We start from the raw sequence: 23,999 nt of genomic DNA, 5'->3' as shown, positions 1-23,999 counted from the left end.
GTTTCCTCCGGGTGCTCTGGTTTCCTCCCGCAATCCAAAGATGTGCAGGTTCGGTGGATTAGCCATGCTAAATTGCCCCTTGGTGTCCGAGATTAGGTGGAATTACGGGGTTAGGGCAGGGGATTAGGCCTAGGTGGGGTGCTCTTTTGGAGGATCGGTGCAGACGCGATGGGCCGAATCATCACCTGCACTGTAGGCTTTCTAAGATGAGCCCTCGGTGGCTCTCGTGTTTTGAAACTTTAATTTTTAATTATGCGGAGAAATAAATTTCACATCATTTGCATTAGGTTTTAACGCATATGCACACTGGTTTAAATGGTGACCCCAGTGATTCAGAAGATCAAGGTCTTTATGCAGAGAACTTTAGTTCTGGAAGAAAATAATTATAACCATGTAATATTTAATTGCTAACATTGTAATATTCAAGCTGAAATCTATAGAAAGTACTGGCCTCATCTGTCCACATGTAGAACTTTAAAAATTTATTTCCCATCAACTGCACTCATTCTGCGCCTCTTGTGGAAAAATTATTAGGTTGAATCCTGCAACACAGTGCAGTGATATGGTTTGTGCTGAAGATGACTTGAGATATGGATTGTGAAGATACTGAAGTTATTTTGTAGTTTGTAATCATCAATGATTTTTCACTTGAAGTTTGAACAGAAATACTCCGTTAACTTTGTTTAAATTATCTTCTCTGCTTGTTTTTAAATGTGCACAAAATAGCATTTCTAATCTTAATGTGATTAAGTTTTGAAAATATGCACATCCAACTCCTGTCATTAATAACTTTCCTTATTACTTTACAGATAACTTTGTTACAGATGGAGCACAACTTTGACATTGTAAGTATTTCCTACTAGGGTAGTTATTAAAATGTTTCTTGAGTTGTTGTTTATTTACTGGTTTTCTGCTTATTTCTAATATGATAGATGAACCATGCTTGCAGAGCTTTGACTTACATGATGGAAGCTCTACCTAGGTCATCAGCTGTGGTTGTTGATGCTATTCCAGTCTTCCTCGAAAAGGTGAGAATAAGTTGATCAATTGCAAAACTTTTTAAATTTTTGAATCCCATAACCTTCTTTCTTGCTCTCAAGATTCCACCTGTAAGTTGACAACACTCAGCTATACCTCACCACCCTCTCTTGACACTTACACTGTCTCCAAGTCGTCAGACTACTGGTCCAACACCCAGTATTGGAAGACCGGATGTTTCCAATGAAGCATTGTTTTGTTTTCAATCCTTATCAAAGCTCTATTCACTTGCCATCAACTCCATCCCTCTGTCAGGCAACCGTCTTGAGACTGAACCAGACTGTTAGTAATCTCCGTGTCACATTGAAGCTGTGATGAGCTTGGATTGGATTGGATTTGTTTATTGTCACGTGTACAGAGGTACAGTGAAAAGTATTTTTCTGCGAGCAGCTCAACAGATCATAAGTACATGGGAAGAAAAGAAAATACATAATAGGGCACCACAAGGTAAAAGATTAAAACGAGTATAAATTAAGTAAAAAGTGGATTTGTTGGGAAGAGCTCGCAGAGCGTCGCCTCGCTCCGGCGCCATCTTCCACGCATCAGCTTTCAAACTAACGTAATGCCACTACTGAGGCCACCTATTTCCAGTTCCATGATATTACCTGACTCTGCCACTGTCTACTTGTCTGCTACTGAAACCCTCATCCACGCCTTTGTTATCTCCTGGACCTGACTATTCTGATGTGATGGAGGGTTCCACAAACTTGCGGTTACAAAAAAGCTCTCCCCACATCATGACTTGCACTGCCTCATTCTCCAAGGCTCATCTACATGGACTCCTCATAAAGCAGTATTTGATTTTTGAACTAATTTTCTCATTTTGGATCCTCTAAGGCCTCACTTCTATTTCTGTAATATATTGCAGATACACCACCTTCACATATCCATGCTCCTCTAATTCTCACCTCTTTGACAATCCCAAATTTTAATCACTTCACCATTTGTGGCATGCTTTCAGATGCCAGAGAGTTCTGAAACGCCTTCCCTCAACCTCCCTTTGTTTTTGCTCTTTTAGAACATAGAACATAGAAAAATACAGCACAGAACAGGCCCTTCGGCTCACGATATTGTGCCGAACCATTGTCCTAAATTAATCATAGATTATCATAGAATTTACAGTGCAGAAGGAGGCCACTCGGCCCATCGAGTCCGCACCGACTCTTGGAAAGAGCACCCGACCCAAGGTCAACACCTCCACCCGATCCCCATAACCCAGTAACCCCACCCAACACTTAAGGGCAATTTTGGACTCTAAGGGCAAATTATCATGGCTAATCCACCTAACCTGCACATCTTTGGACTGTGGGAGGAAACCGGAGCACCCGGAGGAAACCCACGCAGACAAGGGCGAACGTGCAGACTCCGCATAGACAGTGACCCAGCGGGGAATCGAAGCTGGGACTGGCGCTGTGAAGCCACAGTGCTATAAACTTGTGCTAACGTGCTGCCCATAAAATGCTCATAAGGTTGGCGGTGCCACAGGGAATGTCGGAAAGATCTGTTTCGCAAAATTGCAAACTTGCAGTATCTGAATGAGTCAGGCCACGAGAGCTCAGATTTCTCCAATGCCTCCTCCAAACCCGCAAACCGTTTCTCCCAAGAACAGTTTCCCCCATTCCTTCCAACCCCTTCTCTTCCCACTCCCGAACATGGAATCCAACCTTGCAGGTTCAAACATATATGATTTGTGCAGATCGGAGCCAGCTTTAATACCGCCCCCCCCATTTAAAATGTTGCTGAAACTGTCTCCATATCTTCAGGGTGGAGACGACCACTGGATTTGCTGAGTATTTCACTAGGGAACTGGAGCAAGACTGCCACTAAAGCCCTCAACCCAGACCTCTACATGGTTTCAACCCCATCTGTACCCAGGTAGCTTCCTAATCCCCACACCACTCCCAAATCTTTTCCGCATTCGCAGCCCAGTAGTAATCTCAGGCTCGGCAACACCAAGCCCCTGACTGTTGGTCAGCCTGGAAGAAAAACTGGCAGACTGGAACCCCCCCCCAGGCCCTGAGTGGAACACCTGGCTCATCCAACCCTTTGAAGCCTGCTCTGGTCCCTCACGCAAGTGGGTCAACAAAAGTACCGTATCGGCCCTTAAATCCTTCAAATGAGAGAACTCTCGCTCATTTCACTGGGCCATCCAAACCCCGAACATTCTATGTGACCAATCTAATTGAGGGTCTCAACCCCACCCCCAAGTCAGTCATTTCCACTGAGCGATTATCCCCTCGGTGTTTCAGGCTTCCAACACCAGGGCTCAACTAAGGTGGCACCCAGCCCCACCCATATGACGAGACAAAGAAAACAAAAACCTGGTCACAGTCATTAAGGTACCCTCCCCTCTCTTCTCCATCCCAGAAATCTCCCAATGATTTCCTCTCAAACTATTATCTCTCCTCCCCCTCCCACACACCACCTAGGCTCATCTAAACTGGCTGCAGTGTCTCTTCTCCCCCCCCCCCCCCCCTCCCTCTTTTGTTCGCTCGCTGAATTCTGTCTGCTTGTGAGGTAGCCCCCTATCAGGGCCCACATCAAATGAGTAAAGGAAAATACCCAAAACTCACCCGCCCCTCCTTCTACCAAGGAATAACCGAAACCCATTGACAACCCCACCTTCTATTTTGGGCCACTTATCCCCAACATTTACCCCCAAAAACTTATTCTCTCAATACAAAATCATAAATTTCAGTTAACCATATCTATATACAAAAAGGAAAAACATAGCCCCTCTCAATCACCATAAAAGTCCCATTCCAACCCCCTCAGTTCAGCCCTATCCGTGTGCTTGAATGAAAGCCTATGCTTGCCCCCGCTGCCTCAAAAATGATTTCTGGAATTGTGTAACTTTTAGCCTCGTCGGGTACACCACACCAAATCGCACACCGCTCTTATACAGCGCTGACTTTGCCCTGTTGAAGGCTGCAATGCCTCTTTTGCCAACTCTGGCACGACCTGGTCCTCCTTTCGCAACAGCTTTACGAACATCGCAGTACTTCGTCGCTCTCGGACCTCCACCCACTCTGGCAACTCGTGATCCTGAGGTTTTGCCTCCTCGACCTATTCTACAGATAGTCAACCTTAGGACCTTGTTCCTGTCCTCCACCATCAACAGCTCAGCTTCCAGTGAGACTATCTGGTCACTGTCGCGACAGGATCTCCTCCACCCCCTTAAGTACCTCACCATGCTCCCGCGCTGTCTCCAAAGTCTCTTCCAATGCTGCCTCTATCAGGCCCAACACGTCCTCGACCAACTTTTTAAGGGTCTCCATCATTTCCCTCCCTTGCCTCTCAAAATGCTTGCTGAATTGGTTTCCAATTCAGCTACCGTTGCCTCTATCAGCTTGTCTACTGTAATAGGTGCAGCCCCACCCGACGATCGTGCCTTCACCATCATTGCTCCCAACGAACTCTGAATCTTCCCAACTCTTCTGAAGGGCTACTACTTGTATCCTTCTTTCCAGTATTCTTCTTTGCAGTCTTTGACATCATCTTGTAAAGAGCTATCAAATGGGACAGGTCTGTCCACAAATTTCCCCTGGGGACCGGGCTGAAAGAGGCAAAGACCAAGGACTCTGGCAGGAGCTGCCTTGCATGCGACCTCCTGCATGCTGCCACCTGATGAAAAATATGGATTTTTACGAATGTGTTCATATTTAATATTAGCAAATTTGAAGTTTTTACTTGATCAAAGTTTAAGATGTAATTGAAGATCCGACGCCTGTGTCTTGTCCCCTGGAGTATTCTGTTACTAACTTCTTTCCACACTGAAATAATGCTATATATATGTTTCCTTTTGGTTTTCTGGTTTCAGATAATTGTGCAGCATGTTAAATTTTATCCCAATTCCATGAGCTTTGGCCATTGATCTCCAATATAGAAAGATGACTCACTTATAGAAACATAGAACATTCCTCCCATTGTTCCAATTATAAGTCAATTGTTACCTGTCTGGTTTATCAGAATACAAATTTTTAAACTTGTAGGCTGAGGGTCCAACATTTTAAATTAAGAGCAATCTATTTGTTCTGCTGTGAATTGCAAAGTCTTAATTTAAATCTGCAGCTTGTGGGAAAAAATAAACGCGAGAAATACAAGGATGACGTCAATGCTAGAGAATTTGACTAATTTTTTGGTAGCATGGATTTTTGGTTCTCATGACTGGGGACAGTGACAATACTATAAGTTAATATATTCTGTTGTGGAACTGTTGTCTGTCTATCAAGGGTTCATTATAAATCTTTTCACATGCTTAAATTCTATCCTTGTTTCTAGCTACAAGTCATTCAGTGCATCGATGTGGCTGAACAAGCTTTGACTGCTTTAGAAATGTTATCGCGTAGACATAGCAAAGCCATTTTACAAGCTGTAAGTACTAAAAGTTTCTTATTTGTGTGTGGTGTGGATAACTAAACATATTTCCAGTCCCAAATTTCATATAAATGATTCCTCACTTTTTTTATTCTGTCAGGCAGGTCAAGGTACAAATGTAAACCGCAGGGCAGCGTGGTCGCACAGTGGATAGCACTGCTGCCTCACGGCGCTGAGGTCCCAGGTTCGATCCCGGCTCTGGGTCACTGGCCCTGTGAAGTTTGCACATTCTCCCCATGTTTGTGTGGGTTTTGCCCCCACACCCAAAGATGTGCAGGATAGGTGAATTGGTCATGCTAAATTTCCCCTTAATTGGGAAAAAAGGAATTGGGAACTCTAAATTTATATTTAAAAATCCAAATGTAAACCGTAGCTCTGTAGTCCCTGTCCATGGTGGTGCAATGCTGCCTGACGGCACTGAGATCAGGCCTGGGTCACTGTCGTATGGACATTCTCCCAGTGCTTGCCTGGGTCTCACTCACCCTCACAACCCAAAGATGTGCAGGGTAGGTGAATTGGCCATGCTAAATTGCCCCTTTATTTGGGGGGTAGTGGAAAAAGAATTGGGTACTCCAAATTTTTTATAAATAGCCCCTGTCCAAATAGTTACAGCACAGAAGGAGGCCATTTGACCGATCATATCTGTGCTGGCTCTCAGAAGGAGCAATAATCCCATACCCCCCACCATTTCTCCATAAGCCTTACACATTTTTCCTTTTCAGATAATCCAATTCCCTCTTAGAATGCCTGGATTGAACCTGCCTCCACAACACTCTCAGGCAGTTCATTCTAGATCCTAACCACTTGCTGCGTGAGAGAGAGTTTTTTCTCATTATGTCATTGCTTCTTTTGCCAATTACCTTAAATCTGTGCCCGATGGTCCTTGATCCTTCCACCAATCCGCTCTTTCCAGATCTGTCATGATTTTGAATACCTCCTCGAAATCTCCTCCATGGAGAACAGCCCCAACTTCTCCAATCTATCCATATATCTGAAGTTCCTCATTCCTGGAACCGTTCTTGTGAATCTTTCCTGCGCTATTTTTAATGACTTCATATCTTTGTGTGGTGCCCATACTGGTCAGAATACACCAGTTGAAGCTAATTCATTGTTTATGCCATTTTAAATAACTTCCTTGATTTTGTACTCTCTGCCCTTATTGATAAAGCCCAGGGTTCTGCATGCTTTATAAACCGCTCTCTCAACATGCCCTGCCACCCTTGATAATTTATGCACATCTACATCCAGCTTCCACTGCACCCCCTATAGAATTGTACCCTTTATCTTGTATTGTCTTGTCTGTTTTTCCTACCACAATGAGTCACTTCTTTTCTGCATTGAACCCAATCAGCCATGTGTCCACCGGTCTGTTCTTACTTGCAGGTTTTGTATTGTCTGCAAATTTTAAAATTGTGCTGTTTGGGGAAAAATGTTCACTTCTATTTTGTTTCCTGTCACTCAGCCAATTTCTTATGCATCTTCCTACTGTCCCTTTTATGTCACGGGCTCCACCTTTGCTCAAAAACTGTTGTCTGGCACTTTAATGCTTTTTGAAAATCCATGTATACCACAGCAATAGCATTACCCTCACCAACACCTCTGCCTCATCAAAAACTAATTTAAATTGGTTAAATGTTATCAGTCATTTGTGTGGGGCAAGGTAAAAATTGTGAGCAGGAGATAACGAGCTTCATGCTATTCCTGCCTGATGCTAGTACGCCTCTCGAGGCTGGATTACAGTCCATCCTTCACTGCTTGGTTATCCGAGTTGTGAAATCTAGACAGATTTTTATCCCCATCCATACAGGCATTGAGGTGAGTTGCTACACATTCTTTTGAGGTGTGCCGTATGGTTGAAGGAAGCTTCAATAGGTAGGTCAAAAAAGCAGCCTTTTCTAAATCTCTTGTGCAGTGCCATGGGGCAAGGAAGATGGTGTAGATGAATGTCTGATTGGAGAGAGAAGGGAAGGCTTTAGAATTCTGGGGCATTGGAACTAGTTCTGAGGCAGATAGAACGTATCAAGACCAAATGGATTGCGCCTCCATAGGACTGCAACCAATGTCATGACGGAGACTTGCTGGTTCTGTGGGGGGAGGTTTAAATGAGCTGGATAGGGAAATGGAAACCTGGACATAGTTTCAAAAGGGTGAGAAGCAATGCTGAATCGAATACAAAGATGGAAGGTATGGAGAGTGGCAATTAGACAAAGGACTTTTGCAGCAATTAGTGCTCGTGTACTGCGCCTATTAATAAGGCATGAGATGATGGCACAGATTCTGAAATAATGTGTATAACGAGACTGAATCCAGTGTTTTCTTCACGTCCAAGAACTTCCATCATAATCCCCTTAAGCTTGTTGCTCAGAATTTCCAGTGATATCCAAGAAACATCTGTTATATTTAGTAGAGTATTTTGTTGTAGAAAAGGAATTTGTGTAAAAATGATTATATAGTTTAAGATTGTTTTGCAAAGTATGTTCTTTTCTCTCCTTCTGACCTTCATTTTGCCAAAATTATGCTCATTACTTTCCTTTAATTACTTTGAAGGGTGGATTGGCTGACTGCTTGCTTTACCTGGAGTTCTTCAGCATCAATGCCCAGCGAAATGCCCTGGCAATAGCAGCAAATTGCTGCCAAAGTATAACTCCTGATGAATTTCACTTTGTTGCTGATTCATTGCCCTTGTTAACCCAGAGACTGACCCATCAGGTACAAAAGGCAAATTTTCTATTGATGACTGAACATGTGTAAATTCTGTGGATTTATGTGCACAATTTATAATGAAGTGTGAAACTATAAATGCCCAAAATCAAGAGTTTTGTAGAGTTCGTTAAAGCTGCATTTATGGGTTTGTTTTGGCCAGTGGCTCGTGTGGTGAAATACCGACTACCGATTCCATCTTCTTATTTATTTGTTCATGGGTTGTGTGCATTGATGGCTATGCCACCATGTATTGCCTATTCCTAATTGCCCTTCAGAAGGAGGTGGTGATCTGCATCCTTAGGACCTCTGCAGTCCATGTGATGTAGATAGGCCCACAGTGCTGTTGGGAAAAGAGTTCCAGGATTTTGACCCAGCAACAGTGGTGGAACGGTGATATTGTTACAAGTCGGGATGATGCAAGGGATGGAAGGGAACTAACACGTGGTGGCCCCATGCACCTGCTGCCCTTCCACTTCTAGGTGGTAGAGGTCACAGGTTTGGGAGGTGCTGTTGAACGAGATTTATACATCTGGAAACCCTGCTGAATTTCTTTAGTGGCATTGTTGACTGGCTTTTATGCTGTCACCAGAAATCAGAGTCAGACTCTGCATTCGTAGCATTTTGGATTCGGTGGTGTGCTGTTTCCAGGAAGACCAGCTAAATATGATAACTTTAATATGAAAAAGCAACTCTGTTAACCCAGTCCCCAAAATTTAGGCTCAAAAGCAGTACTACATTTTGTGACTTTTGCTGCTATGAAACCGAATTCTCATAATATAGAATGCTCTCAAACCATTTCCTATGCATTTCTGAATAGTTAACTTGAGTTGAACAAGTTTCCTATTGTTAGTTTTAAGTACTTCATACTCTTAAATGTCAGCTGGAGCAAAACACTTATTCGAGTGTTCAGGTATTTTGCTATAAACTTTTACTACATGTTTAAACTGTGCTTTAGAATAACCATCTTCATTTCAGCATTTTAAGTTGCATTTGTGCGCTAACCCATAAATAAAGAATATAAATTAAACTTAAACCCAAAGGTAAAACTTATGCCTATCACCCACAAATGCAGGCAGTCCTCAACTTTATGACATTCCAGTTATGACTGACGGCGTTTTAAGTTTGTAAATTATACCCAGTTCTGACTTTTCCATCTCGGTTTCAACCTAATTTCAGCACGTCAATGTGCTGCCATGTTATTGGCATCCATACTGTACACATGGATTGATGTTCAGTTGCTGTTTGTACATATGCAGTCGGTGCTTGGTGACTTTGTTGTTTCAAACTCATAAAATTTAGAGTTTCTGGGTGGCACGGTGGCGCAGTGGTTAGCACTGCTGCCTCGGCGCCAAGGACCTGGGTCCGATCCCGGCCCCGGGTTACTGTCCGTGTGGAGTTTGCACACTATCTCCGTGTCTGCGTGGTCTCACCCCCACATCCCAAAGATGTGCAGGGTAGGTCGATTGGCTCCACTAAATTGCCCCTTAATTGGGGAAAAAATAGAATCGGGTGGTCTAAATTATTTTTCTAAAACGTAGAGTTTCTTAATTTTGTGCAAGGGATGTTTTATGAGAACGCAGAGCAATTACCATAGAAACAAAAATGGAAGTAATTGAGAGGTCTGAAAAAGGTGAGACATACATTGAAATTGGTAGAGCTTTGGATATTCCCTGAATAACTATCGTGAGCATCCTGAAAGGCATCTATACAATGATAACTAAGCAGCGTATTGAACTTGCTGCTCAAGTTGAGAAACTGAATAGTTCGGCTGTTCTAAGAGTTTAGGCATAATTCAGGAAAAGACTAGGAGTCTTTATGATGACTTAAAGAAGCAACAGGGGGCAGAGTTCTAATGCTGAGCCTTTTAATACAAGAGGGGATGGTTTATGTGTTTTAAAACCAGGACCAATTTGCAAAGGATCATTGTCTCGGGTGAAACTGCCAGTGCTGATGAGGCAGAGCTGTACCCGGCAAGGTACAATGTTGATGAAACTGGGCTCTTTTGTAAAAAGAAAATGCCACAACTGGGCTCTTTTGTAAAATAATATCCTGTCAAGAACCTACACTGCCACAGAGGAGAAATCCATGTCAAAGCTGCTCAAGGTGGGCCCAATCTTCTGCGTGGTGCCAATGCTGTGGGTGACTTTAAAATTAAATCTTTGCTTGTGTAGCATTCTGAAAACCCTAGGGCTTTCGAGGGATGTTTCAAGGCATTTCTTCCAGTGATATGAAAATCCAGTCGTACAGCTTGGGTCAATAGGAACACCTTTGAGGATTGGTTTAACCATCATTTTGCTTAACCAGGGATTATTCCCCGCATTTAAAGCATTGTTACTCTTCGACAATGCTCCTGGTTATCCAATCATCCTTAATGACATGCATTCTGACATAGAAGTAGTCTTTCTGCCCCCCAATATCACTTCACTGTTGCGAACCATGAACTGGGGTGATTGCATCCATTAAAGCCTTTTCCTTTGGCGCACATTTTCCCAGTCCATCAGGAAAGCTGAGAAAGAAAGTGAACAAACTCAAGGAATTCTGGAAGGGCTTCAATGTTTAGCATGCAATTCAGAACATTTGTGATGCATAGAATGAAGCCACACAATCAAATTTGCGTGGTGTTTAACACCTGAACAACGCCCACACCTTTTCTCCACCCCAGGGAAGAGTCCACTTGTGCACTTGTGGGTGAGGTTGTGCCCATTTAGTTAAGTGAGGCCGCAATACTAACCACAGCGCCACCCTGCAGCTCTGCTCCTGTTCAATCGATACCCTGAAAAGGATCCAAATTTTTTCAATAGTTCCATAATTTCTCCCATATCTGGGAGGATCAGAAATTTACAACAAATCATCCGCGTTAAGAGACTCAACTCGCCCCACCCCATACCTTTCCATTCCCCTAACGATCTAAGCGCATTGGCCAGCAGTTCAATCGCTAGTGCGAACAATAGTAGAGACGGGGGGCATTCCTGTCTTATGCCCCTGTGTAGTCGGAAATATCTTGAGCTCACACACTGGGCAGCACGGTAGCATTGTGGATAGCACAATTGCTTCACAGCTCCAGGGTCCCAGGTGCGATTCCGGCTTGGGTCACTGTCCGTGCGGAGTCTGCACATCCTCCACGTGTGTGCATGGGTTTCCTCCGGGTGCTCCGGTTTCCTCCCACAGTCCAAAGATGTGCAGGTTAGGTGGATTGGCCATGATAAATTGCCCTTAGTGTCCAAAATTGCCCTTCGTGTTGGGTGGGGTTATGGGGATGGGGTGGAGGTGTTGACCTTGGGTAGAGTGCTCTTTCCAAGAGCCGGTGCAGGCTCGATGGGCTGAATGGCCTCCTTCTGCACTGTAAATCCTATGACTCTATGGTCCGAACACTAGCCATGGTGCATTAATATAGCAGTTTCCCCCAGGAAATAAAAAGAGGACCAAACCCAAATCATCCCAAGACCTCAGAGGTAACTCCACTCCATACGGTCTAAGCCTTCTTCGCATCCATGGAGATGATTACCTCCGGCACCTGCTCCACAGAGGGCGACATAACCACATTAAAAAGTCTCCTGATGTTGCATCGGCCCCTGACATAGCCTGTCTGGTCCTCCGAGATCACTTCTGGTCAGCATCTCCCAAACGTTTCTCCAGAACAAACAAAGAACAAAGAAATGTACAGCACAGGAACAGGCCCTTCGGCCCTCCAAGCCCGTGCCGACCATGCTGCCCGACTAAACTACAATCTTTTACACTTCCTGGGTCCGTATCCTTCTATTCCCATCCTATTCATGTATTTGTCAAGATGCCCCTTAAATGTCACTATCGTCCCTGCTTCCACCACCTCCTCCGGTAGCGAGTTCCAGGCACCCACTACCCTCTGCGTAAAAAATTTGCCTCGTACATCTACTCTAAACCTTGCCCCTCACCTTAAACCTATGCCCCCTAGTAATTGACCCTCTACCCTGGGGAAAAGCCTCTGACTATCCACTCTGTCTATGCCCCTCATAATTTTGTATACCTCTATCGGGTCTCTCCTCAACCTCCTTCGTTCCAGTGAGAACAAACCGAGTTTATTCAACCGCTCCTCATAGCTAATGCCCTCCATACCAGGCAACATTCTGGTAAATCTCTTCTGCACCCTCTCTAAAGCCTCCACATCCTTCTGGTAGTGTGGCGACCAGAATTGAACACTATACTCCAAGTGTGGCCTAACTAAGGTTCTATACAGCTGCAACATGACTTGCCAATTCTTATACTCAATGCCCCGGCCAATGAAGGCCAGCATGCCGTATGCCTTCTTGACTACCTTCTCCACCTGTGTTGCCCCTTTCAATGACCTGTGGACCTGTACTCCTAGATCTCTTTGACTTTCAATACTCTTGAGGGTTCTACCATTCACTGTATATTCCCTACCTGCATTAGACCTTCCAAAATGCATTACCTCACATTTGTCCGGATTAAACTCCATCTGCCATCTCTCCGCCCAAGTCTCCAGACAATCTAAATCCTGCTGTATCCTCTGACAGTCCTCATCGCTATCCGCAATTCCACCAACCTTTGTGTCGTCTGCAAACTTACTAATCAGACCAGTTACATTTTCCTCCAAATCATTTATATATACTACAAAGAGCAAAGGTCCCAGCACTGATCCCTGTGGAACACCACTGGTCACAGCCCTCCAATGAGAAAAGCATCCTTCCATTGCTACTCTCTGCCTTCTATGGCCTAGCCAGTTCTGTATCCACCTTGCCAACTCACCCCTGATCTCGTGTGACTTCACCTTTTGTACTAGTCTACCATGAGGGACCTTGTCAAAGGCCTTACTGAAGTCCATATAGACAACATCCACTGCCCTACCTGCATCAATCATCTTAGTGACCTCCTCGAAAAACTCTATCAAGTTAGTGAGACACGACCTCCCCTTCACAAAACCGTGCTGCCTCTCACTAATACGTCCATTTGCTTCCAAATGGGAGTAGATCCTGTCTCGAAGAATTCTCTCCAGTAATTTCCCTACCACTGAAGTAAGGCTCACCGGCCTGTAGTTCCCAGGATTATCCTTGCTACCCTTCTTAAACAGAGGAACAACATTGGCTATTCTCCGGGACATCCCCTGAAGACAGCGAGGATCCAAAGATTTCTGTCAAGGCCTCAGCAATTTCCTCTCCAGCCTCCTTCAGTATTCTGGGGTAGATCCCATCAGGCCCTGGGGACTTATCTACCTTAATATTTTTTAAGACACCCAACACCTTGTCTTTTTGGATCACAATGTGACCCCGGCTATCTACACCCCTTACAAGATCCACACTCAAGGAGATCTTTGTCCTTTATCGGGATTAGAGAAATCGAGAACTGCATCAGCGTGGCCGGCAGCAGCCCCCTCAGCAGAGAATTGTTGAACATTTCCAGTAAGTGCTGCGCCAACAAGGCCGCAAACTGTAAAATTCAGCCTGTAAACCATCTGGACCCCATTTGCATGGAACCGATGCAGTCTATAACTCCCTCCAACCCCAATGGTGTCTCGAGCCCCTCCTGCTTCACCCTTTCTACCACTGGGAAGTCCAGTCCGCCCCAAAATTGCTCCATCTCTGAACCATCCTCTGGCAGTTCTGACTTGTCGCCATCAATTTTTTTTTTTTTTTTTTTTTTAAACCCTCAAAAGCTCCATTAATCTGAGACGAGCAGTAGCCAGCTTTCCTGCCTTGTGTCGCTTTGATTGAACTTTCAGACACATTTTAGAAATGGTCAATCCTACAGTCTTGGTCACTCTTGCATCCTGTGTGTCATTCTTCCTGACAGTGATGTAGTTGATGAGATGCCAGTGTCCAGATGAGAGACTATAGCATCGCTCAGCACCCCATGAGTGATTTCCAGCCTTGGTTCAGGAACCAATCCCCTATGTATAACATTGTTCCTAGGGGCAAATCTGTTTCTACTTACAACGTTTTTACTTGCAATGTGGCTTTCAGGAACCAGTTGTCGCAAGGACTGCCTGTGCAACTTGCTTAACTATCTCTATTAACTTAAAACCGGCTGCTGCCATTGTCTCTAAGAATAAATACCTCCACCTTACCCGTAAAATTGCCTAAGCCTTCCTTTGACCTCCCAACAATCTACCCTTCCGGATTACAAAGGCAGACTTCAAAAATGGGCATGTAACTCCCTTCATTTTACCCTAAGTTTAAAGACCGACGAAAGCAAGTTTTACAAACCTCATAATTATAACAAAATACACCTTGAAAACAAATTTACTGGACAACCGAAGTTGTTCCTTGTGCTCTCAATATTAACTTGTATAGTGCTAATATGTATGAGCATAAATGACGTTCAATAAATTTGGCCTGAGGAAATAGTAACTATGTTCTTTGAGAAGCAACACAGAATGGTTACAAAATAGGAGAAGGCCATTTGGAAGAAAAAAAATCTGAAGAATGTGGATGGGATAACAATATAAGTCAGATGGCGTGTCAGATGACCTTAAGCTGAATTAGCTATTTCATCAAGTCTGATTCTGAAAATGCTGTACATGAAGGATGTTTTGATACTTTAATGATAAATCCTCTGAAATAATTTTGTAATTATAGTTGAAAATTGCTAACTTGCAGCCTGATGTAATATTTAAAAAGGCAACTTTTTGATTTTGATTAGGACAAGAAATCTGTCGAAAGTACTTGCCTGTGTTTTGCCCGACTGGTGGACAACTTTCAACATGAAGAAGTAAGATATTTAAAGGTGATATTTCACTGAGGACTCTTCCAGTATATGCAGGAGCATTGGAAAGTTGTCAAAATCAAATTTCCTTTAGTTTTATTTTATAAAAATTGTATGCATATTTGAATTGCAGAGCTGTGTGTAGTTGGTATATCTATGGAGATATTTATTTAGAAACTTTGTCCAGGTGTATTTTGTTATAAAACACGTCATATGTATTTAAATCATAAGGAATAGAAAATTCCAGCGCCACCAAATCTTAGGTCTTGAGCAGAGGCAATTACACCACACCACTCTTTATTCCCATCCACAAGTCTGAGAACTGATCGTTTCTTTCCATCTATGCATTTTAACCAAAATGAAGCACCTACACTCCTATACAGAGGTAAACAATACATTCCTATACAGAGGCAAATAATATTTCCACAGATGAGCTATTTATTAAAAAATTGTGCATTAGTTCTTTTTTTTTTAAAAAAAAGTAAAATTCAAATAACTTTCAGGTAAACACTTTCTGAATCAAAGTCTGTGCTCTAGGGTGCACTTGATCTGACAAATCTCTTCCATAAAAAGATTCAGTCAGATTCTTCCAATAGTGAAATCTCAGGATACTTAACGAGGTTTGCGATAATTTATCAATTTCATTTAACAGGCTAAAAATACAATCTGCAATCCGATGGCAACTTGTTCCATTTTGCAATAGCACTCGGCGTTGGCTCATTACAAGAATTGCCCCATATACTTTCACTGCATCAATATTATGGCCTTAACGGGAACTTGACCGAGAGGCGATGACATTGCTAGATCTGCCTGGACCACGTAAAGCACTACATTGAGTGTTGTTTTCGTCTGATAAAACTGCTCACTATTCCAAGATTATTGAGGGATGTGAAGATGGCCCTGGTTTATTTTCTTAATTGCTAACTCTCTAATCCCTGTCGCTCCAACCTCCCCTCCAATAACATGCAATGGACTTGGTTTTTTTCCCGAAGAAGGTTGTTGACAGTAGATTTAAAGGAGAAAAAGTGGAGAAAGATACAAGTTGAGTGCTAGTGCATGGAACTCATGGTCGACTTTGTCATAAAATTGAAGGGAAACAAGGGGTGGGCAATAAATGCTGGCCTGACCAGCGACACTGAATTAAAAATAAGCTATTTCTGTCGCGTCCCTCCCTTCCATGATCCTACCTCGCCAAGCTTCCTCTAATGCTCCTTGCTGCATTAGTCCTTGACTCGCATCTTTCTCTATCTCTCAAATCTGCATTGAGTGTCCCACTTGGCTAGATGAGAGTGCTTTTGGAGTTGGGTGAAAAACAGAGTTCAAGTGGTAAATTAATCTTAAACTAATTTCAAGCTTAATTAGTTCTTTAATCTAGGAAATAAAAGCTGCTCCTTTTGATTTTTGTAATTTAGTTGCATTCCTAAAACAGGAGTCAGCTGAGGCACACTCAGCTGCTGCTGGTTAACTGTGCAACTGGTTTAATCCAGTTTCCAAAGCAATGTTTTTGAGGCCTATAAAAAGGGAAGCCACTCAATGCTGATTGTCTGCACTGAGTGCCACTTGGCTAAACTTGGGGTTGGCCGAAAAATGGATAGTTAGGTGAAACTGAGACACGAGGATGCTAAAAGGACTAATTGCGGAGCTGTCTCTGTCCAGTAGGATTGGAGCACAGCTGACATTCATAAACATCAAGGTTGGATTCCTGTTCTCACTGACTTTGCAGTTAGTGTCACAGTGAAGCCATTGTGAGTTTAAAAAGGATGGGATTAACTGAGAAACACCACAAATAATTGAAAGTCAGGGTCATTATAATGAAGTAATAAACAAAGTAGGGTGAGGGAGGCAAGTAGAGTGTGTTCTTATATAGCATTTTTTGTAGAAAGGGAGTAAATAAGGGGCTTGAGGGCAGTCAAGGCAGGAGAGCTTGCACCAGTGATATCCTGTGCTCTGTGGCAAATCATGGAAGCTTCAATTGTCCCTGGTGGCCACGTGTGCAGGAGGGTGTATCCAACTGCAGCTACTAGCTAACCACATTTTGGAGCCGGAGCTGAGGGTGGATTCACTGTGGATCATCTGCAATGCTGAGCTTTGGGAATGGCACGTTCAGAAGGTGGTCACATCGCAGGTGAGGATTGAACAGGCAGAAAGTGCATGGGTGAGCACCAGGCAGGATAGCGAAAGGCAGATAGTGCAAGAGGCCCCTGTGGCCACCCCCCTTTCTAACAGATATACCGTTTTGGATACTATTGGGGGAGATGTCTGTGTAGGGGAAAGCAGTGGCAGCCAACTTCATGGTACCATGGATGGGTCTTCTGCGCAAGAGGGGAGGAGGAAGAATGTCAGTGCTATAATGATTGGGGATTCAATTGTAAGGGGATTAAGCAGGTGTTTGTGACTGCAAGAGACTCCAAGAAGGTATGTTGTTGCATCCCTAGTGCCAGGGTCAGGGATGTCACTGAACTGCTACAGGTATTTATTTTAATGCAAGGAGTCTGATGAACAGGGCAGATGAATTGAACTCACAAATTAAAACATGGGTGTATGATGTCATTATTGTCATTGAGACATGGTTGAGAGAGGGGCAGGATTGACAGCTCAATATTCCAGGATACAGGATCTTCAGGTGAGCTGGGGAAGGAGGTAAAAGAGGAGGGGATGTCACAATTTTGATTAGGAAATCAATTACAGCAGTAAGGAGGGACAACATCTTAGAAGGCTCTTCAACCAAAGCCATATGTGTAGAACTTAAAAAACAAAAAGGAGCGATGATAGTCCGAGAGAAATAGAAAAGCAGATATGGAAACAAATTTCAGGGTATTTACTTTGGGGGATTTCAACTTCCCCACCATTAACTGGGGTAGCCATAGTGTAAAAGGTTTAGAGGCATTTTGCAGACAGTGTTCATAGCTCTGTTAGATTCACAATTGTCATGGAAAAGGACAAGGATGGACCTGAAAGTGTGCAAATGGGAACTTAAAAAGGAAATTAGCAAGCAGAAAGAGGACATGAAATGATACTGGCAGATAAAATAAAGGAAAATCCTCTGCATTAAGGGTAACTGGAGAAAGATTAGGGTCCATTAAGGACCACAATGGTAATTTTTCACAGAACTCCAAACAGGTTTCCATCCTGCCGCAGTGCTGAAATGGCGCTTAGCAAATCCATAAATGATCTATTTGACTGTGACAAAAGAACTTAAGTCTGTCTTTTCGCAACGTTAGTGATCCAAGGTTGAGTTTCTGACCTTACTGTGCCATCACTGAAATCGCCACTTTTCATCTCCGTAACATCACCCAACTTTGCCCCCATTTCAACTCATCAGCTGAAACCCTCATTCATGACTTCATTACCTTTTCGATTCGATTTTTCCATGTACTCCTGGCTGGTCTCCTATATCCAACCCTCCATGAACTTGGTCACCCGTGGCTTAACTCGCAGCATGTTCATCTATCACCTCAGTGCTCTGGCCGACATTACTCTCAGTTGAGCTATGTCTTAACTTTTAATAATTTCTTTCAATCCATCCCTGGCTTTGCCCTTCCCTGTTTGCCCAGGCAAATGCTCTGGGGACAAGGGTTCAAGGTGGAATTTAAATTCTGTAAATAAAAATCTGTAATTGAAAGGTGTCTCTGTAATGTTAATCATAAAACTATTAGGGAAGGATATCTTATATCCTTGCCTGGTCTGGCCTACATGCGATTCCAGATTCACAGTAATGTGGTGACTTAATTTCCCTCTGAAATGACCTAGCAAGCAACTCCATTCCAGCACAATTGGGAACAGGCAACAATGCTGGCCTTGCCAGCGACACCATCACATGAAAAAATATTTTTAGATTGTAACCTTCAGCCCCCAAATCTTCCAGGATGCCGACATGCTGCTAATTCTGGCCTCTGCATTGTCAATTATAATTGCTCCACATTAGTGGCTGTGCCGTACGTTGCCAGGACCATGAGCTTGAGAATTGCCCCCTTCACCTCTCTGTCTTCCTACATCGCTTTCATCTTGTAAGGTATTCCTTAAAAGCTACCTCTTTAGCCAGACTTTGGTCATCTGACATCTCCTTGTGTGGTTCAGTGACATAGTTTGTTTTGTAATACTCCTGTGAGCTGCTTGGGGATGTTTCATCCGGTTAAATCAATTATAAAATTATAAGTTGCTATTGCAATTGTAAATACAGCAGATTTGGTGCTAGGTTCTTGGTTTTTTTGGATGTATTGTACATGCTCAGTTACTTTACCAGTTTTCTTGTGCTTTTAATTCCTGGTGTAGAATTTTGCTGTGCCTTGTACACTTGCTATATTTCTTTATTCCTTGTGTGTTATGTGTGGGCTTCTGTCTTTTCCGGTTAGACCATATCATGCATGTCAGTTGAATGTGTGATGGACTTTAGGTTCTAAGTTGCGAACCATATTTGAAAAGTGCAGCAAACTAATTAATATAACCACTGATTTTGTGGCCAAACCATAGAAGTAAACTGGACAAAAATTTAGCTGTAATTAATTTAAGCCATACCTGACTGACTGTCACCTAACTGCCTACTCCACCAACTTTCCTAACATTTGGTGTTAACTATTCTAAGAATTTCAGCATTGTCTGCAGGTTTTGGCACTGCTCTCTTTCGGCAGAAATTCAAATTGGTAGATAATGAACTCTGGTCAGAAACAAACCCTTGACACATCTTTCATGCAGCCATTCTGAAAAGTTGCACTCTACTCCAACTCTTGCTTTCTCCATCCTGGTCATTTTACTTTCATACATTAATAATATGGAAGCCAATCAAACACAGTTTGTGCATTTTCTGATATTTAATAGAGAATTTAAAGAATATTTTTTAATTTGGTACATGTCTGTGAATTGTGGGCAGGTGATAGATTACAATCCAGTTCATTGGGCCATTTACTGCAACCTAAATGATCTTTAAACCACATTTAGACTGTAAAGTAGCTTTTCAGTTGAGATTACTTGATAATGTCATACTAAATGATTTTTATCAAGACTATAAGTATATATTTTACATATTGCAACCATATGATTTATTCAAAACTGATTCAAATAGATCTGTTGTAATGTCAGTTTGTTTAAGAAATGGCATCTTGATAAACTTCAATTCCAAGAACATTGTGCCTGTGGGAGCCCACTTGTTTTAAAAGCTTGTGGCACAAAAGAGAAAATAACTCGCTGATCCCCTCCCTGCTGTCCTTCCAAGTTGTCTCCTGTGTACATTTAAGCTGGGAATTCTACCTGCTACACATGCATACTCGTAGTTTATAGGCATCACTGGTACAGTCAGCATGCTATTGTCCTTCAGCGGGTGGTGGTGAGCCACCATCTTGAATACAGCAGTGACTTGTGGGGCCATTTTAGACAGAAGTCAAGAGTCAACCATATTGCTCTGGATCTGGAATTGTATCAGCCAGACAGGGCGAGGGCAGCAGATTTACTTCCCTAAATGACAGAGTAAACCAGATGTGTTTTTAGGACAGTCCACTTTCGTGGTCACCTGATTACGAGCTTTTTATTCCAGATTTTACTTTGATTGAGTTTATCTATTTATTGAATTTAAATTCCCTAGCTGCTATGGTGGGATTTGAACTCGTGTCTTGGATCATTGGTCCATGCTCTGGATTACTTGTCCAGTTACACAAACACTTTAAGAGTCATCCAGACTGGACACATTTGGCTTCCTTCTCTCTCCACCGATGCTGTCAGACCTGCTGTGACTGTCCAGTATTTTCTATTTTTGTTTCCAATTCCAGCATCTGCCGTAGTTTGCTTTCATGTACACAAGCACTGCTAATTCCTCTGACCATTCATCAGAACGGGATTTGTAGAAATGCGTAAACTACGCTTTAAGCCAATGTTGGGAAGTTTCCAAATTGTTGCCTTTTCAACAAAATCTTTTACAACTTCTCATGATTTTACCTTCATTAGGTAGAAAATTAATTTTAAACTGCAGAGACCCAAAAGGAAGAAAGATGGCATGTACTCAAATCAATTTGTAAAATTTGTTTGAGTTAGCGTTTTGTGGAATGTTTGTCTCAATTTGTTGTTTTAAACATTGAACGATGGAAATGTTGAAAATGCAATTTGTGTACAAGTAAATAAGCACACTTGTGCATAATGGAGATCGTTAGTCAGTGTATTAGAGGTTGTACAGTGTTTTGGGGGGTTGAGCTTCGGTGTTATAAGTTAATAAAAGTCTTTGATCTTCATATGTCTTTGTTCTGTGAATCAGGTTTGAGAAATATAATCTTTTTATATCTATTAATAGAACTTGTTGCAGCAGGTGGCATCTCGTGATTTGCTGACCAACATACAGCAACTTCTGGTGGTGACTCCCCCAATTCTCAGTTCTGGCATGTTTATCATGGTCGTCCGCATGTTTTCATTGATGTGTTCGAACTGTCCTAATCTGGCTGTGCAACTTATGAAGCAAAGTAAGTATTTTGCAGATCTAATTGGGGCAAGTGATCATTCAGGAGTTGAGACACACAAATGTAGTGCTTATTTTAGAATATTGAACACCAATATGGTGTAACATGACACATTGTGCTTAATTAAAATTTGTTTTCATTTCTAAAGCACAACTTAATTATGGGCCTTGTCTTACATTTAGCTGGTTTAAGAGCCATTTGCTGAATGACCAATTCGGTGAAGCTTTCTCAATCTCAGTTTATTTTCCTTTTAGCATTGGTTTCTTGGTACACCACGCAATCTCATTATCTTTGAAACTGTTGATCTTGAACTGGTAATGGCAACTCTGCAAGATACTTTATAAATGATTCAAGACTCCTTTTATAGTTGAACAGCAGGTGTCTTGCATCACAATTGTTACTGTGCAGAAGGAGGCCATTTGGTCCATGTCTGCACCGACTGCAAATGAGCATCATGACTTAGTGCTGTTCCCCTGCCTTTTCCCTGTATATTCAAGTAATCATCTAATGCCCTTTTGAATGCCTCGATTGAACCTGCCTGCAATCCGAATCACTCATTGTGTGAAAAAAATGTTTCTCATGTCACATTTGCTTCTTTTGCAAATCACTTTAAATCTGTCCCTCCTTCTTGATCCTTTTATGAGCAGGACAGTTTCTGCCTGTCTACTCTGTCCATCCCCCTCATGATTTTGAATATCTCTATTAAATCTCCTCTCTGCCTTCTCTCCAGAGAGAAACAGTCCAATGTCTCCAATCTATCATCATGATTGAAGTTACTTTTCCCTGAAACCATTCTTGTAAACCTCTTCTGCACTCTCTCCAATGCATCCACATCCTTCCAATAGTGTGGCGCTCAGAACTGTACACCGTACTCCAGCTGAGGTCTAACTTGTATAAGTTCAGCATAACCTCCTTGCTCTTGTACACTCTGCCCCTATTAAAGTCCAGAATACTATGTTTTATTAACTCCGCCTGTCCTGTCACCTTGAATGATCTATGCACATATGCACCCAGATCCCTGTGCTCCTGCACTCTAAGAATTGTACCCCTTAATTTTATATTGTTACTCCATGTTCTTCCTAACAAGATGAATCACCTCAAACGTCTCTGCATTGAACTTCATCTGCCACCTAACTAGCTCCTCCACCAATTTGTCTACGTCGTTTTTGAAGTTCTGGCATCGGTAAGAAGGGCTAGATAGTTTTGAGTCATCAAGAGACTTGCAGCACTGACCTCCAACATGCAGTCAACTAGTTGGATCGTCCAACCCCAAGCAAAATAATCCATTTACCACAGGAGATGGGGGATGGTGTTCCAGCTGGTGTATATCGATCTAATTCTTTTTGTAAACTAAAAGGTAACATCTGCTTTTGTTTTGGTAGACATTGCAGAAACTCTTCGTTTTTTACTTTGCGGAGCTTCAAGTGGCAGCTGCCAAGAACAAATTGATCTTGTACCCAGAAGTCCACAAGAACTTTATGAGCTTACTTCCCTAATCTGGTAAGATGTTTCATAAAATGCAGTGAATCTTTCTGGTTTTCATCTGTGTATCTGTCTACCTAATTTGCATGTCTTCCATCTTAAAAAAGACTGAACATCACACTGTAGCCTAACCCCCGCCCCATTCCACTGTCTCGCCTAACTTTCTCCCATTCCACTGTCTAGCCTTGGCCAAAAATATTTTGTTTCTGGGAAATAATCTTTATTGTCACAAGTAGGCTTACATTAACTCTGCAATGAAGTTACAGTGAAAAGCCCCTAGTCGCCACATTCCGGCGTCTGTTCGGGTACACTGAGGGAGAATTCAGAATATCCAATTCACCCAACAGCACGTCTTTTGGGACTTGTGGGAGGAAACCGGAGCACCCGGAGAAAACCCACGCAGACACTGGGAGAATGCGCAGGCTCTGCACAGATAGTGACCCAAGCTGAGAATCGAACCTGGGACCCTGGTGCTATGAAGCAACAGCGCTAACCATTGCTATTGTGCCGCCCGAAAGAGCAGGGAAATTAGACGAATTGGGACCCTCTTTCAAAGGAGCCTACGTAGGCAACTCAAGTGAATGATCGTCTGTGCCTTGTGATTCCCATGATTTTTGAGCTATGTACATCCTTGAACTGCAGCAAAAAGTAGGATTTAATAATGAGACTTGGGGGGTTTTACATATTGTGGTAGGCATTTGAGGGAGTTGGTGTATTTTTCTGTCTTAAGCTGTCTGTATAAATGGGGCAAACCTAATACTCGGAACTTGGTTAAAATTTTCATTCTCCATGGCAAAATCTAATCAATGTTTTCTTCTGCAGTGAATTAATGCCATGTCTACCCAAAGAAGGAATTTTTGCTGTTGATACCATGCTAAAGAAGGGAAGTGCTCAAAATACAGATGGTGCAATATGGCAGTGGCGTGATGATCGAGGTCTCTGGCATCCCTACAACCGAATCGATAGTCGCATAATTGAGGTATAATACCTTAAAATATGAAATCACTACAGGAAGGGAAGAGGATGAAGGTGGGAAATGGAATTTAAGTGGGAAATAAGTTCCATCATTATTTTAATTCTGCAGTAATATGAGAGTTTTAGCCTGTTGGTTACTGACAATGTCTTTAGATTTTGCAGTGGGAAATAAATGAGGCTATTGGGACTCTGTTATTCAGCATGTAAACTGGTCAACTTCCAGCGAACTCTTCCCCTAATTAATCCCGATCTTGCACAAGTGTGCAATCTCATTCCTTTAGATTTTAATAT

At 42.6% G+C, this 23,999-nt stretch overlaps 1 protein-coding gene across 16 annotated transcripts in view; it reads left to right on the top strand.

Annotated features, from left to right (window-relative positions):
• Positions 1 to 23,999, top strand: part of trip12 (thyroid hormone receptor interactor 12) — a 172,686-nt gene that overhangs the window by 86,070 nt on the left and 62,617 nt on the right. For 9 of the 16 annotated variants that reach the window (XM_072473935.1, XM_072473934.1, XM_072473937.1 and 6 more), the window contains 8 exons: positions 810 to 845; positions 933 to 1,028; positions 5,320 to 5,412; positions 7,963 to 8,124; positions 14,752 to 14,835; positions 21,089 to 21,254; positions 22,634 to 22,751; positions 23,556 to 23,712. In XM_072473935.1, the coding sequence (XP_072330036.1) occupies positions 810 to 845; positions 933 to 1,028; positions 5,320 to 5,412; positions 7,963 to 8,124; positions 14,752 to 14,835; positions 21,089 to 21,254; positions 22,634 to 22,751; positions 23,556 to 23,712 (912 nt within the window). The remainder of the gene's footprint in view (positions 1 to 809; positions 846 to 932; positions 1,029 to 5,319; positions 5,413 to 7,962; positions 8,125 to 14,751; positions 14,836 to 21,088; positions 21,255 to 22,633; positions 22,752 to 23,555; positions 23,713 to 23,999) is intronic. The other 7 variants (XM_072473949.1, XM_072473948.1, XM_072473947.1 and 4 more) reach the window with 1 other exon arrangement.

The sequence above is a fragment of the Scyliorhinus torazame genome, chromosome 14 (genome assembly GCF_047496885.1).
Source record: "Scyliorhinus torazame isolate Kashiwa2021f chromosome 14, sScyTor2.1, whole genome shotgun sequence".
NCBI classification, from domain to species: domain Eukaryota; kingdom Metazoa; phylum Chordata; class Chondrichthyes; order Carcharhiniformes; family Scyliorhinidae; genus Scyliorhinus; species Scyliorhinus torazame.
Note: the sequence above shows the minus strand (reverse complement) of the source record. Positions and strands in the feature narration are given on the sequence as shown.